This window comes from Ostrea edulis, chromosome 7, assembly GCF_947568905.1.
Source record: "Ostrea edulis chromosome 7, xbOstEdul1.1, whole genome shotgun sequence".
Classification (NCBI taxonomy): domain Eukaryota; kingdom Metazoa; phylum Mollusca; class Bivalvia; order Ostreida; family Ostreidae; genus Ostrea; species Ostrea edulis.
In genome coordinates, this window is record NC_079170.1 from 86,327,599 (window position 1) to 86,342,811 (window position 15,213).

At 35.2% G+C, this 15,213-nt stretch overlaps 1 protein-coding gene and 2 non-coding genes across 4 annotated transcripts in view; 2 read left to right on the plus strand and 1 right to left on the minus strand.

Annotated features, from left to right (window-relative positions):
- LOC125655902 (battenin-like) overlaps positions 1 to 7,327 on the plus strand; it is a 33,663-nt gene extending 26,336 nt beyond the window's left edge. For both annotated transcript variants that reach the window (XM_048886433.2, XM_048886435.2), the window contains 5 exons: positions 2,243 to 2,311; positions 2,932 to 2,987; positions 3,486 to 3,579; positions 4,267 to 4,407; positions 6,180 to 7,327. In XM_048886433.2, the coding sequence (XP_048742390.1) occupies positions 2,243 to 2,311; positions 2,932 to 2,987; positions 3,486 to 3,579; positions 4,267 to 4,407; positions 6,180 to 6,308 (489 nt within the window). In that variant the 3' untranslated portion in view covers positions 6,309 to 7,327. The remainder of the gene's footprint in view (positions 1 to 2,242; positions 2,312 to 2,931; positions 2,988 to 3,485; positions 3,580 to 4,266; positions 4,408 to 6,179) is intronic.
- Positions 7,328 to 11,109: 3,782 nt separating this feature from the next.
- Trnas-aga (transfer RNA serine (anticodon AGA)) lies at positions 11,110 to 11,182 on the minus strand. The gene has a single exon. It is a non-coding gene; the product is annotated as a tRNA-Ser (tRNA).
- A 572-nt stretch (positions 11,183 to 11,754) lies between these two features.
- On the plus strand, positions 11,755 to 11,827 carry Trnat-agu (transfer RNA threonine (anticodon AGU)). Its single transcript has one exon. It is a non-coding gene; the product is annotated as a tRNA-Thr (tRNA).
- The last annotated feature ends 3,386 nt before the right edge of the window (positions 11,828 to 15,213 follow it).

Consider the following 15,213-nt stretch of genomic DNA (forward strand, 5'->3'; position numbering starts at 1 on the left):
TCACACAATCTAATGTTCCCAAACTATCACATAGTCTAATTTTCCCAAGCTATCACACAATCTGATGTTCCCAAAGTATCACACAATCTAATTTTCCCAAAGTATCACACAATCTAATGTTCCCAAACTATCACACAATCTAATGTTCCCAAACAATCACACAATCTAATGTTCCCAAACTATCACATAATCTAATGTTCCCAAACTATCATACAATTTAGTGTTCCCAAACTATCACACAATCTAATGTTCCCAAACTATCACACAATCTAATGTTCCCAAACTGGCTCACAATCTAATGTTCCTAAACTATCACACAATCTAATGTTCCCAAACTATCACATAGTCTAATTTTCCCAAACTATCACACAATCTGATGTTCCCAAAGTATCACACAATCTAATGTTCCCAAACTATTACACAATCTAATGTTCCCAAACAATCACACAATCTAATGTTCCCAAACTATCACATAATCTAATGTTCCCAAACTATCATACAATTTAGTGTTCCCAAACTATCACACAATCTAATGTTCCCAAACTATCACACAATCTAATGTTCCCAAACTGGCTCACAATCTAATGTTCCTAAACTATCACACAATCTGATTTTCCCAAACTATCACAAAATCTGATGTTCCCAACCTACCACACAATCTAATGTTCCCAAACTGTCTCACAATCTAATGTTTTCAAACTATCACACAATCTAATGTTCCCAAACTATCACACAATCTAATGTTCCCAAACTATCACACAATCTAATGTTCCCAAACTATCACACAATCTAATGTTCCCAAACTATAACATAGTCTAATTTTCCCAAACTATCACACAATCTAATGTTCCCAAACTATCACACAATTTAGTGTTCCCAAACTATCACACAATCTGATGTTCCTAAACTATTACACAATCTAATGTTCTCAAACTATCACACAATCTAATGTTCCCAAACTATCACATAGTCTAATTTTCCCAAGCTATCACACAATCTGATGTTCCCAAAGTATCACACAATCTAATTTTCCCAAAGTATCACACAATCTAATGTTCCCAAACTATCACACAATCTAATGTTCCCAAACAATCACACAATCTAATGTTCCCAAACTATCACATAATCTAATGTTCCCAAACTATCATACAATTTAGTGTTCCCAAACTATCACACAATCTAATGTTCCCAAACTATCACACAATCTAATGTTCCCAAACTGGCTCACAATCTAATGTTCCTAAACTATCACACAATCTAATGTTCCCAAACTATCACATAGTCTAATTTTCCCAAACTATCACACAATCTGATGTTCCCAAAGTATCACACAATCTAATGTTCCCAAACTATTACACAATCTAATGTTCCCAAACAATCACACAATCTAATGTTCCCAAACTATCACATAATCTAATGTTCCCAAACTATCATACAATTTAGTGTTCCCAAACTATCACACAATCTAATGTTCCCAAACTATCACACAATCTAATGTTCCCAAACTGGCTCACAATCTAATGTTCCTAAACTATCACACAATCTGATTTTCCCAAACTATCACAAAATCTGATGTTCCCAACCTACCACACAATCTAATGTTCCCAAACTGTCTCACAATCTAATGTTTTCAAACTATCACACAATCTAATGTTCCCAAACTATCACACAATCTAATGTTCCCAAACTATCACACAATCTAATGTTCCCAAACTATCACACAATCTAATGTTCCCAAACTATAACATAGTCTAATTTTCCCAAACTATCACACAATCTAATGTTCCCAAACTATCACACAATTTAGTGTTCCCAAACTATCACACAATCTGATGTTCCTAAACTATTACACAATCTAATGTTCTCAAACTATCACACAATCTAATGTTCCCAAACTATCACACAATCTAATGTTCCCAAACTATCACACAATCTAATGTTCCCAAACTATCACACAATTTAGTGTTCCCAAACTATCACACAATCTGATGTTCCTAAACTATCACACAATCTAATGTTCTCAAACTATCACACAATTTAATGTTCTCAAACTATCACACAGTCTAATGTTCCCAAACTATCACACAGTCTAATGTTCCCAAACTATCACACGGTCTAATTATAGTGATTGTGTACTCCAAATTTGTAGGAAACAATACAAGACAGAAAGAACTTCCTTTAATGCATAGATTGACATGAAGTATATTGTAGTCACTGTGTTATTAGGTTTCCTTGTTTGTAGCCGCTGTTGAAGTACATGATACCTCTGTGTGTGGTGTATATTGCTGAATACTTCATCAACCAGGGACTGGTAAGTCATGAGAGAGAGAGAGAGAGAGAGAGAGAGAGAGAGAGAGAGAGAGAGAGGGGGAGAGAGAGAGAGAGGGGGAGAGAGAGAGAGAGAGGGGGAGAGAGAGAGAGTGTGTGTGTGTGTCTGTGTGTGGTGTATATTGCTGAATACTTCATCAACCAGGGACTGGTAAGTCATGAGAGAGAGAGAGGGGGAGAGAGAGAGCAGAGATTTGCCATTAATAATTATGAACCATAGTATTATGATCAAGAGAAAGAGAGGGAGAGATATATATTGCTAAAATACATGGAAAACTCTTGATCAACAGACCATTCGCGGAATTATGTTCTTGACATTTGCAGTCTATGAGTGATTTTGCGATACTAAGTTCTCATGTAACGTAAGAGATCTAGTATAAAACAAGGAATCTATAGTAATGCATGGCAAAATAGAAGAATCTAATTATAGCATCTTTGGGCAATCAAAAGTATTTTTTGCAATATTTGTACTGCACAGTATCACTAAGTGTGTGTCTATGAGAAAACCATGCATAACTGTTACTGAGGACACAGAGAAGAAACACTGACTTGTTTACTCGCTGTTTTACTTTTGATGAATGACATTGTTTTCTTCCCTTTCAGTATGAATTACTGTATTTTAATGACATCTGGCTGTCAGAGAAGGAACAGTACCGCTGGTAAGGAATTGTAGTAAGAAGTATTGATGGTTTGAGTCACTTATCTCGCTGAATAAGTTAAAGTGATTTTTGAAAAGTGGGTGAAGTATGTATTTTTCCACATCCAACATTACATTCAGGGGGAGGGGGGCATGGGGGGATACGCTCTAATTGAATATGATATATATTATATCAGATATTTATAACAATTATATACACAGGGGGGAAATTTATGCGCTTATTACATGACCGTGTAATTAGTGTAAATTTCCCCCACATGTAAATAACCACTGATACAGTACTTTGTATTTGCTGTTAGGAAGATGATTGTTTTGGGCCATATAAGGTCAAGGTCAGATGAACACATTATTTTGGGGTCATGCATGACTTAGTAAGATTTCTAGTTTGTATTACGGTACATGCATGCCTAGATATAAGAATATATTATATTTTATAATGAGTAAAATGGCAATCTTTGTGTGAAACAGACAGAGCTGTTACAGAATTTGCATTCAACAGGTATCAAGTGGATTACCAGTTAGGTGTGTTCATTTCCAGATCTTCTGTCAACATGTTAAAGATTAACAATCTGTGGATGTTACCAATACTTCAGGTACATAGTTTTGTAGAAACAGAGTGACAAAGAGAGAGAGAGAGTGACACACACACACACACAGAGAGAGAGAGAGAGAGAGAGAGAGAGAGAGAGACAGACAAAGAGAGAGAAAGAGACAGAGAGAGAAAGACAGAGAGAAACAGTGACACAAAGAGAGAAACAGTGACACAAAGAGAGAGAAACAGGGAAATTTCATGAATTGATTTTTTTTTTAATTCAGTGAATGAATCATTAGAATGATTTCAGAACTTTGCTTCAGTTCTTCACTTGTCATGTGATGAAAAAAACAAGAGTGTCACTACAGTAGTGATTTATACTGTCAACAATGTTTGTCAGTACACTAGTAGGACTGTCAATAATTCTTGTCACTTCACTAGTGATTTATACTGTCAACAATGCTTGTCACTACACTAGTGATAGAACTGTCAACAATGCTTGTCACTACACTAGTGATAGAACTGTCAACAATGCTTGTCACTACACTAGTGATAGAACTGTCAACAATGCTTGTCACTACACTAGTGATAGAACTGTCAACAATGCTTGTCACTACACTAGTGATAGAACTGTCAACAATGCTTGTCACTACACTAGTGATAGAACTGTCAACAATGCTTGTCACTACACTAGTGATAGAACTGTCAACATTACTTGAAATAAAAGTTGATATCTTTATTTTTTCAGTGTGTCAATGTAGCAATCCTCACAGCTCAAGTCTTCCTGAGATTCATTCCTAATATCTGGATCATCTTTGCCATTGTTCTCTTTGAGGGGTTATTGGGAGGGGCAGCCTTTGTCAACACGTTCTACAAAATCTCAGAAGATGTAAGTACACTGCATGTATTTAAATATACTGTTACTGCAGACCTTAATTTCGGCACTTCTCGTTTAGGTTAGGGGAAAGCACATCAAGCGAAGTAAGAGTGCTATTTTGAGATATATCACAATGGTTATGAATAAGCATACATGAATCAATGAAATGTTGATGATGCAAGGCCAGTCTGCCAAAGATGAAGACAGTGGATACAATTTTAAATGAAGCGATATCACTTACACATGTACGTGTTGATAGTAAATATCTCAGTAACACACTTCATGAATTATGCTGACGTGAGACATCACAGTTCATACTTTTATGTATTTATCAAGAATGATATTTAAATTCTACTTTCATTTCTGTCGAAATGTCCAGCCGTTGAAATAGACGTACTATGTTTGTCAAGATACCTATGTGTATTGTTTACAACTGCCGTGCGTTCATATAGAAATGGCTATCTTTTACAATTTGTGAAAATTCCATAGGCAAAAACTTTGGAAGTGTAAATATTATAAGATAAAAGAAGTGTAATGACATTTGTATCGATACTTATTACAAGGTCAATGATATTTAATACAAAGTCAATGTCACAGATTGACCGAGTTTTTGTCAAAGTAAATATAAAAGAAATGACACATTGCACAACACTTTACAATATATATACTTCTCCACTTTTACAGATTACATTTTGTTTACTACAATTCATTAAATAGTTAAAGTTGCTTTCTGCTTCCACAAATGCTCTTTTTCCCAAACTTTTGGCCGGTAGAGGTATTATGTGCGAATGGCAATATTTCCTGTATTTGGTCTACTTGTACCTTGGACCTATAATATAAATGTCACTTCAAGAATACATACTGTATCGTTACACAACAGTTTACTATGTACGTAAACTTCATACTGTACATTTGATAAATCCACTATAACGTTAATACTGTGGTTTTACATTTTACCACTACTTCTGTATACATCATATATTTTGCAATACACCTTATATACACTGTACACTGTACTACATGTACAAAAGGTGTAACTTTACTACTACTCTATGAGCATCAAGTTCTACCCATATTTACTCATTACTTTGATATAATATACTAACTACTGGTACATTATGACATGTGAAACAATATTACATGTACAATATGCAAACTTGAGATTACTTTTACTATAAAGTTGTAGGATAAGAGAAAATGGCAAAGCTGTTTGCAATGCATTACGGTATTTACTAAATATATTGAATAAAGATAAACTTACCTCAGAAGTGAAGCGATGACAATCTGGTTTATAAGAGAAATTAGTAAGTGAAGTTATCAATATACAAAACACTGGGTGCCAACTATCTCTGTGCACGCCTTGCCTGCTACGCCCAAACTAACTCGCAACTGGTATTTCAAGTGAATGTATACACAGGTATCTAAATTTAGACCTGGTGAACATCATTAACTTTACCTGTATGGAAGCAAGTTAGGAATACAATTATATACATCTAATTCTTTTGTACAAGGTTAAAACTAGGGAAAGTAGTTTGGACATAAAATATGACAGTCAATGATGTTTATTACAAGGTCGATGATATTTATTACAAGGTCAATATTTATTACAAGGTCGATGATATTTATTACAAGGTCGATGATATTTATTACAAGGTCGAATTTATTACAAGGCCGATGATATTTATTACAAGGTCGATGATATTTATTACAAGGTCACTTTGATTGGACTGCATGTTAACATTATTAGGAGTCCTTGATAATGTTATTACATTTTTAAATTCCAGATTGAAGCAGAATTCAAGGAGTTTAGTCTCTCAGCAGCCACCATTGCCGACTCCTTTGGAATCACACTCGCTGGTGCAATCTCCATTCCAACTCACAACCATATATGTTCGCTCAATCTCAAAATGTGAGTCCCAATTACCACAGAGCAGATTGAGAACATTGTACATGTAAACCTCATTTCAGGTTCTTTGTTAGCTTTTTGTCAGTGCAATTATGTCACTTTTTAAGCCAGTGGACACTTCTAAGTTTAGATAAAGTAAATGTTCATGTATTAAGCTACTGGACACTTCTAATTAATGGTTGATATTTTGTTTGAACAAGTATTATTATGAAGCAGACGATGCATATCAACCGTGAATATAACAAATTGCATCTGTCAAGACCAAATTGATTCAATAATTCGATTAAAAAGATTGTATGTAGCGATATTCATATGTTTATGAATAAGATGATTATTCTTGTAAAAGTACATTGTATTACATGTTTGTTAATCAATTTCGAAAGAATGGATATAGATATATTTATTGATAATGAGGTTGGTTGTCATTAGTATTATTGGGGCATATTGACAGTGGAAGCATTTAATCAGCAAATTCCACACACTTCCATAATTATTTTATTCCCTATATGAGATACAAACAATCTACTAGGTATTCATTGCTTGTATCAACCGCAGTATGTTTGAAAGGACATTGCTTTTATTGGAAAACGAAATACATTCAAACAAACAAAGGATTGATATTGACAGAGCATCAGTAAATTAATGTTAATATGAAATTATATATATAAGATAGGAGGATGAAATGTAAAGTAGTATTATATCTTGATGGGGTGTCGCTTTTATGTTGATCTATTTTGTTTTTCTATTTTTAAGTGCACAGAGACTGTTTAGTAATCTGTTTATTTCAACATACATTTAATGAAGTATTAAGAATAGGCAGGCAACATGCACTATCTGGAGGGAAAACATGAGAATGTCTGACATATAATTCATTTTATTTGTCAGTCAAATGCTCAAAAAAGGACCTCATTCAAATATAAGTAAATAATTGTCAATAAATTCTGAGAACTGCATTGTTTAATCTTCACATTCATGTATTTGATAAGATTGAAATATGAAACTGTCAAATAAATTGATTTTAAATAATGCTGTGTACGTTTTATTTCACTTTGTCAAGATATTATATAAATGTATTTTTCTCCAAAGCCTCCACCGTGACGGCATTTAGATGTTTGACGTAATTTCTTTTTCAGAGTTACTTCCCTTTACAAGCACCTGCTGCTGCATTGTAGATTATGAATTCTATTGTATGTTTAATCAATTTTCGTTCATCAGTCAGATCAGCAAAGGGTATTCTAAATAGGTTTTTGTTAACAAGAACTGAATATTTGTTTTCATTCTTGAATTTACCTTGATGCGAAAATAAGGTCCTTGGGCATAATTTTATGTTAATACGCATGAGAAACGAATTCTCCATCTGCAAAAATTATTTCTCTCTGATGAATCCAACAAACCATGACATCCAGATAAGGTTTTGCAAAATGGACATGATTTACATTATTTGGTTTAGCATCCTTAAATTGTTAAGCAATAGTGCTACGTTTAGTGGAATTCAACAGGAAACTAACAATCTAGATAATAGCTTGAAACATCATATGGTTTAAGGAGGTGTACTACATCATCACAATGGCTGACTTTCTTTCAAAATATCAGCAATATTTGTTTATTCCTTTCTACTTAAATGTCTAGCAAAGTAGCTCAGTATGTTAGGGTGTCGAATGCTGAACTGTAAATCGCGGGTTCGAGTCCAGCAAGGGTTTTAATTTTTTTTAAATTACTTTCTACTAAAACTGGTTTTTTTTTTACTAAATAAAGTGAGTTTGAAAGTTTTCCAATTTCAAAATATTGTTGTACATATCCTCCACTTTTCATATACGTCAAGAATTCTCTGGTGTAGCATTCCTCTTTAAACTGTTTTAATCACCTGAGTTTCTAGGGTAACTAACTAATTTCCCAGAAACATTTTGCTGAAGAAGAAATATTAGAAACTTATACTGGGGATAAAGTCTGATTATGACCTTGTCAATAAGCTAATGAGCGAGTAGTCGCTACAAAAAATCATTAAAGGAATGAAAATTTGTTGAGGGAGCAATCACTACCTATGAAGGGTGTAAATAACGAAACAGTGATCAAGCTCATGACTCCTATAAGCAATACAAAATAGAAAGTTGGGCAAACACGGACCCCTGGACACACCAGAGGTGGGATCAGGTGCCTAGGAGGAGTAAGCATCCCTTGTTGACCGGTCACACCTGCCGTGAGCCCCATATCCTGTTCAGGTAAACGGAGTTATCCGCAGTCAAAATCAGTGTGCCAAGAACGGCTTAACAATCGGTATGAAACACGTCAGACAGCATTTGACCCAATGCGAGGTTGTATTGACGAACTAGATCGTTATAACGACCATAGAATTTGCGAAATGCTGACTTCAATCGAGACTGTCGATATAACTATGCATGTATTTACTCGTAATAACAAATGTACCATCAACTTGTTTGTCAGTAGCTTGTCTCTATTTGAAAACTGACTATACGCTATTTTACGTTAGACACAGCAAAAGCACAAGTGGGGTTCGATCCCACAACCTCCTCAGTCACAAAGCTAACACTTTAACCACTGAACTGACTGATTCATGAGTGAGGGTGGAAACAAATGTAATTCACAATATACTTGATTGTCGGATCTATTTTGCCATTTGAAAATGATGCACACCAATAATTCATCTTTTCATAGTATTATCATCTAGGACAAATATTATGTATCAATGGATGGATGCATATAATAAAGGAAACTGAATGGTGTCCAAATACACTATATAGAGTGTACCGATTCATGTAGGAAATGTATTATCCCTTGAAAATGCTTTACAGTGAAAGAGATCACTTGAGTAATTATTTTGCATTATTTCAAAACGAATCTTAAACACTTTAAGGATTGGTAAAATTAGATTCAATGATGCGATATACTATCCCTCAAGATAGTATTGGTGAGCAATACTTATTTTTACTCTGTCGCGAAATAAGAAACCAAGCGGTCATTGGTCAGGGTAGGTTCACTAAGGGGGTACTCTATCTGATTCACACAGGAGGTCTTAAGACAGAAGGTGTGGTTTAGCGTACCTGAAATTTGACATTTTCCTGATCTCGAAGTCATTATTGGAGTTTAAGGAATACCCGCCATGAGCCCTCTGTCTTGATCAGGTAAATGGAGCAATCCGTAGTCAATTTCAATATGTAAAGAACGGCTTAACTATCAGTATGGAACCCGTCGGACAATATTCGTCCTAATGACAGTTTGTATTTGCATATCATTATAATGACCATAGAATTTGAACGATCGACTAATTCCAAAGCCGTCCACAATTTTGAACGGTTTCCTTAGTTCCTGTACACTTCCGGACGTGGTGACTATATTCCCTATGTAGCCTTGTAAAACAAAAGTAAGCTTTAATTTTTGTTTTGTTTGTTTGTCGGTTTGTGTTCTAATTGGAGAATTTTTCACTCATACGGAGGCGTCACGTGAGGTCAGGTTATAAAGCCAACACCCAGCCTGACACGTAAGGTCAGGTTATAAAGCTGTGTTAGACAGACCCGTGCCTTTCACTTCTAATGCCGGGCAGTTGGAGAAGAAACAACCACTATCTATGTTAAGCACACTAGGTTTGACGCGGTGCCAGGGTCTGGACCTCATCTGTTGCAAAGCGGTTCTGCATGGACATAAAGGTTGTTGTCGATGATTTTTGTAACATGTGATACCCAGACGGATGCAAACCACGAATCATGAAATATTGATAAGCAATAAAGATGTCATTACTTGATAACAAGGGTAAAGTTTCAAAGGTAATATATTTGCAATAAGTTGTATGCATTCATTGCGGTAAAGCTTTGTTCTTCACTGTTGTTGAAGTAACATATGCCAGTAGTCAATAGTAAGGATGGGGTAGTGCAACATATACTATATAGATTAATATTAGGTTATCAAACGTTTTATATTGCCTTTCTTTGTTTCGCCCACTCGCTGTGTCACTCAACAGTCAGTGTAGATATATTTGATAATGTAAAACTTATACGGTACCAATTTTGATGCACCAGATCATAACTAGAGTCTTTATTCGTGAACTGGTTTTTTTTTTTAAATAAAGAAAATGAGAAAAAAGTCACTTTCTAGAAAACCATCAAGTCATATACTAAATACTCATGTAGCAGAAGACTTAATTTGGTGAGATTTTCTTTCCCATACATACATGCAGTCCAAGAAAAATATGAATTACTACTCAAATTAATTGCAACAAGATTATACTTTAACTTGTAGAGTATTTTCTGACATACCAAGAAAACAATTCGCAAAAGTCAGCTAGCTTTATAAGAAAATAGGATTTGAGGAGTTTTGATTACTTTTGGCGCGAGGGATAATTTGTTATCGAAATAAGTAACTGAACGAAGACATCATCATACTCATTAGATATTAAAGATACACATAATGTGAACAAGAAAGGGATTAGTTTCCGAAGCCGAGGGAACTGCAAAGTTTGCACACTATCTATCCGTCCGCCTATCTCTCACATCTTAGTTTTCAGAATTGTTTTCATCATGCTTTGAGTTAGAAAGCTAAAATTTAGTATATGGTTTACTAATATGTTTACATTTCATCACATATGGGACTTCGCTCCAGATATTGTTTTCTGGATTTCCTTTATGCTTTAATTTAGGAATCTGAAATTTGATACTGTAAGTGGTCATCGAATGAGTAGATACTCATTAAGTTTTACATTTGTCACAGTTGAATTACTCCAACGGAACATATAAATCTTTGTTTCATGGTTGACAGAATTAATTATTGTATTGTAGCAGGAGGGGAGAAAATGTAACGGACCAGACCGGGATTCGAACCCGGGCCCCCTGAATCTCTAGTCAGGTGCTCTACCAACTGAGCTATCTGGCCACCGGCGATCGAACCCGGCTGACCGCTACATTCCTCCCTCCTTAAATGTCTTCACACCTGAAGACATCAACCCAGGATCTTTATCCCCTAGCAGGCATTTTCACCTGTCAGTTCCAGGGGCTGGTCTACGGCACCAAATGTAGCAGGAGGGGAGAATCAGAATGAGAATCAGAGCGTGAAATCATCAAAATCATCATGTCTGGTCACTGTGGTATCAGTCAGTATATATATATATATATATATGTGTGTGTGTGTGTGTGTGTGTATGTGAGTATCAAATCTACTGTATATTATTTCTTGCATACTGACAATGTTAAAAAGACATGACCTATGAAGTGCAGTATATTTCTATACTGTGCATCTTAAGATTAAGAAACTTATGGGATCCTATTGCTGCCATGCGCTACATCGTATCATTACGGCGATAGTATGATGTAGCATATATGTAAGGCAGCGATAGAATTCCATTGAAAATCGCCCAGCACGAGAAAATATTCCTGAAATAACCAAGATTCGAAAATGGTTGATGCATGAAAGTGTAGTAATTAAGGCTATACGGATCGTGGATATCGGCCTGGATAGCTCAGTGGTTAGAGCACCTGACTAGTAATACAGGGGTCCCGGGTTCGATTCTCGGTCCAGGCAAAGATTTTCTCCTCTCTCCTTTAAAAACTACATTTGGTGCCGTAACTACCCCTGATGGTGTAAGTTGGCCTGCCAGGGGCAAAATGAACCTGGGTTGAGATTGAAAGTCAATTATAAAAAAAAAGATAATTGATCTTAAGGAGGGAGGAATGTAGTAATTAGGGCTATACTGACAGTGGATATCGTCCTGGATAGTTTAGAGCATCTGACTAGTAATGCAAGGTTCCGGGTTCGATTTCCTCTTCTCTCCTTTAAATACTACAGAAGTAAATGTTAAACATTTACAATACTAAAATAATGTTTAATAAACGGTTTGCACAAATCAGCCTATTGTATTATATTCATGATTTTCCTATGAAGTGACATGAGAATCGCTGTACTTGGTGCTCCGTAAGTGATACCCTTGTGGCAGATCGAACCCGGGCCCCCTGAATCTCTAGTCAGGTGCTCTACCAACTGAGCTATCTGGCCACCGGCGATCGAACCCGGCTGACCGCTACAGTATCATGCATGCATAAACTGTTGGCGCAAGATTAACTCCACAGAATATTACACGAACGACTTGCCTTGGGGCTGGTAGAGGAAGTGTTCTTCCGCACACGGGCACTGGAAGTTACTGTAATATATAGTATGTGCATGTATAAAAAGGAAGGGTAGGACACTCTTTTTAGGCAAATTCGGGTTTGGGTTATTGTGGGCGTTTCGTAAACGGTCTGACGCGATGAATCGTTCACATACACCTTACTTTCAATATCTGCACGGTTTCGTTCCGCTCCAATGCCATTCATTCGAAGAAAAATATGTTTTTACACCTCCAAGTGCCTAAGAATTTCGCTAGACTGTCTTACTTCCGGTTTAATCGCGCTGAATCGAAAGGTTCTGATTGGTCAATAATAAAATTAAAATCTGAATTGCCAGTTATCTAATCCATAAATACATATGTAGAAAAAACAATTCTAAGGATTATTACTTCATGATGGTATTAGAGACCAGTGGTAAAGTACACGAGCCATGTTTGTTTTTATAGTTCAAATATTCTTATTATTTCAGAACCAATAAGAATGATATTATAAACGTATAAATGTTTATTACATTGACCAATCAGAACTTGCCTTTCAATTCAGTGCGATTGTGAGATGAATGTCAGGCTACATCGTCCCCGTGTTACTGAGTATCAGCTGCCTGAGCAGTCATTCTATTGATGACTGTATTAGAAAGCCCAAATGGAGGAATGAGATTTGTTCATTATTGTTTTGGTAGAATAATTCCTTATTAACATCATGTATAAAAGTTCTGAATAAAAGATTTTTAAAGATATTTGAAAATGATTTTTAATTGAAACTTATCCATCATCAACTTTCCATAGGACTGTTAGTCCCTGAGGGTCTCTACAGCCCAGTAGCTAAGTACTTCGTTACTAGCTTGAAAATACGGATGTATATTTAATTGTTGTTGTAAAATTTAGAAATTCATTTCAAAATTAAGGATTATCTCCCTCATGCATAGCTCTTATCCTTGGACGAATTTGGCTCCACTTTTTTGGCACGCTGTTTTTGGCAATATTTAGCTCTAAACTTCATAGTTATTTCGGATTTCAAACATTTCGGTTGAGCATCACTGAAGAGACATTATTTGTCGAAATGCGCATCTGGTGCATCAAAATTGGTACCGTATAAGTTTTACATGTAGCAATATTCCTTTATCACCTGCATGTGGTGTGTATGCATCTCAGCTGATTCGATACGCAAGAGCTTGTTATGATCAGTTTTGAATTGAGGCAGGCTACTGACAAACAAGTTGATGGTGCAGGGGTTTCAACAGTCACGTTAAAAATGTTATGGTCATTATAACGATCTAGTTTGCCAATACAGCCTGTCATTCGGTCAAATACTGTCTGACGTGTTTCTAAGCAATTGTAGGCCGTTCTTGACACATTGATTTTGACTACGGATAACTCCGTTCATATGGTCCAAATATAAAGCTCACGGCGGGTGTGACCGGTCGACAGGGGATACTTATTCCTTCCAGACACCTGATTCCACCTCTAGTTTATCCAGGGGTCCGTATTTAAAGGGACTGGTTCACGATTTTTGAATATTTTTTTTTTTAGTTTTTAATGTTAAATGTTACAAATATAACTGATTTAATGTTGACAGCCAAAATTTGACATTCTGAACGCAAGAATAAAAGCAATATTTTAGCTTTAAATCTGTGTTATGTAAACAAAGAGTCGAGTCTTTTCATGTATACAAACCAACCAGTGAAATGTTAATTTTGTAATATAAAGCATCTTAATTTTGCATGTACTCACATATTTTGACTTTTAGATAACACATTTTACTCAGAGAATGCTTGAAATGTGAAGGATATAATACACTTAGATCGATAACCATTTCTTTCGAAATTTTCGTTACCAACAACATACCACAATCTTTGTTTACAAAACCAATAATAAACTCTCTAAAATGAGCTTCTGTGATCATGTTTAACCTCAATTTTTATGTGAAATCTTTTAAACACATTAGACAATAGATTTTTATCATTAAAAGTGAAAAACAAAATTTTGGTGAAAATCGTGAATCAGTCCCTTTACTATCAAGTATCTACATGTATTGATAACTTTCCATACAACAGAGTATAGTTTTGTACGAATATTATAACCAATTATCTGTTGATGTAATGAACAACGTCATTAAAGTCAAGTACTTGTAAGCTTTCGTCTTCATGCATTAGGAAAAACCTCCCATCATATTCATGTATGATAGGGATCGTAATACTATATGTTGTCTGACAGCGAATGGAATGATTCCACCTGTAGTAAAGAGATACCTTTTGTTATTGAACTGATTTGAGTTGTAGATGCTGACTACACCTACAAGCTTTGCCACTGTCTATAAATTTAGGACAATACAAAGATCAAATAGTAGACCTTGCTGTTTGAAATCAACCAATTAAAATGCAAAAAAGTCATTGTGTCGAGAAATTTATTGTAAAGCAATTGAAAGTTTTTTTTCTAGTAAATGATATAATCAATGTTTTTCTATTGAAAACGAATGTCTGTATTGTATCACTGTATTAAACATGTTAAACGAATATCAATACTGTAAAATTATTAGCAATATAGGATTAAACATTCTTTTGAATTCTGAATGAAAGCGCGAGGCACTTTTATGTTAAGTTTGTGAGTAAAATGTCCAGAGTTTACACATTGTTAAATTCTTCAAAAAGAATGGTTGCTTCTTATAATTCCAAGTCGTTTACTTTATTAAGAATTTCAAAAATTTGTGTGTGAATACATCACTCCGTATAGAAAAAACCAACTTTGGTAAACATTTCTGAAAAAGATCTTTACTGTATCAGAAATTGTAAAGAGATAAAACGCTTGA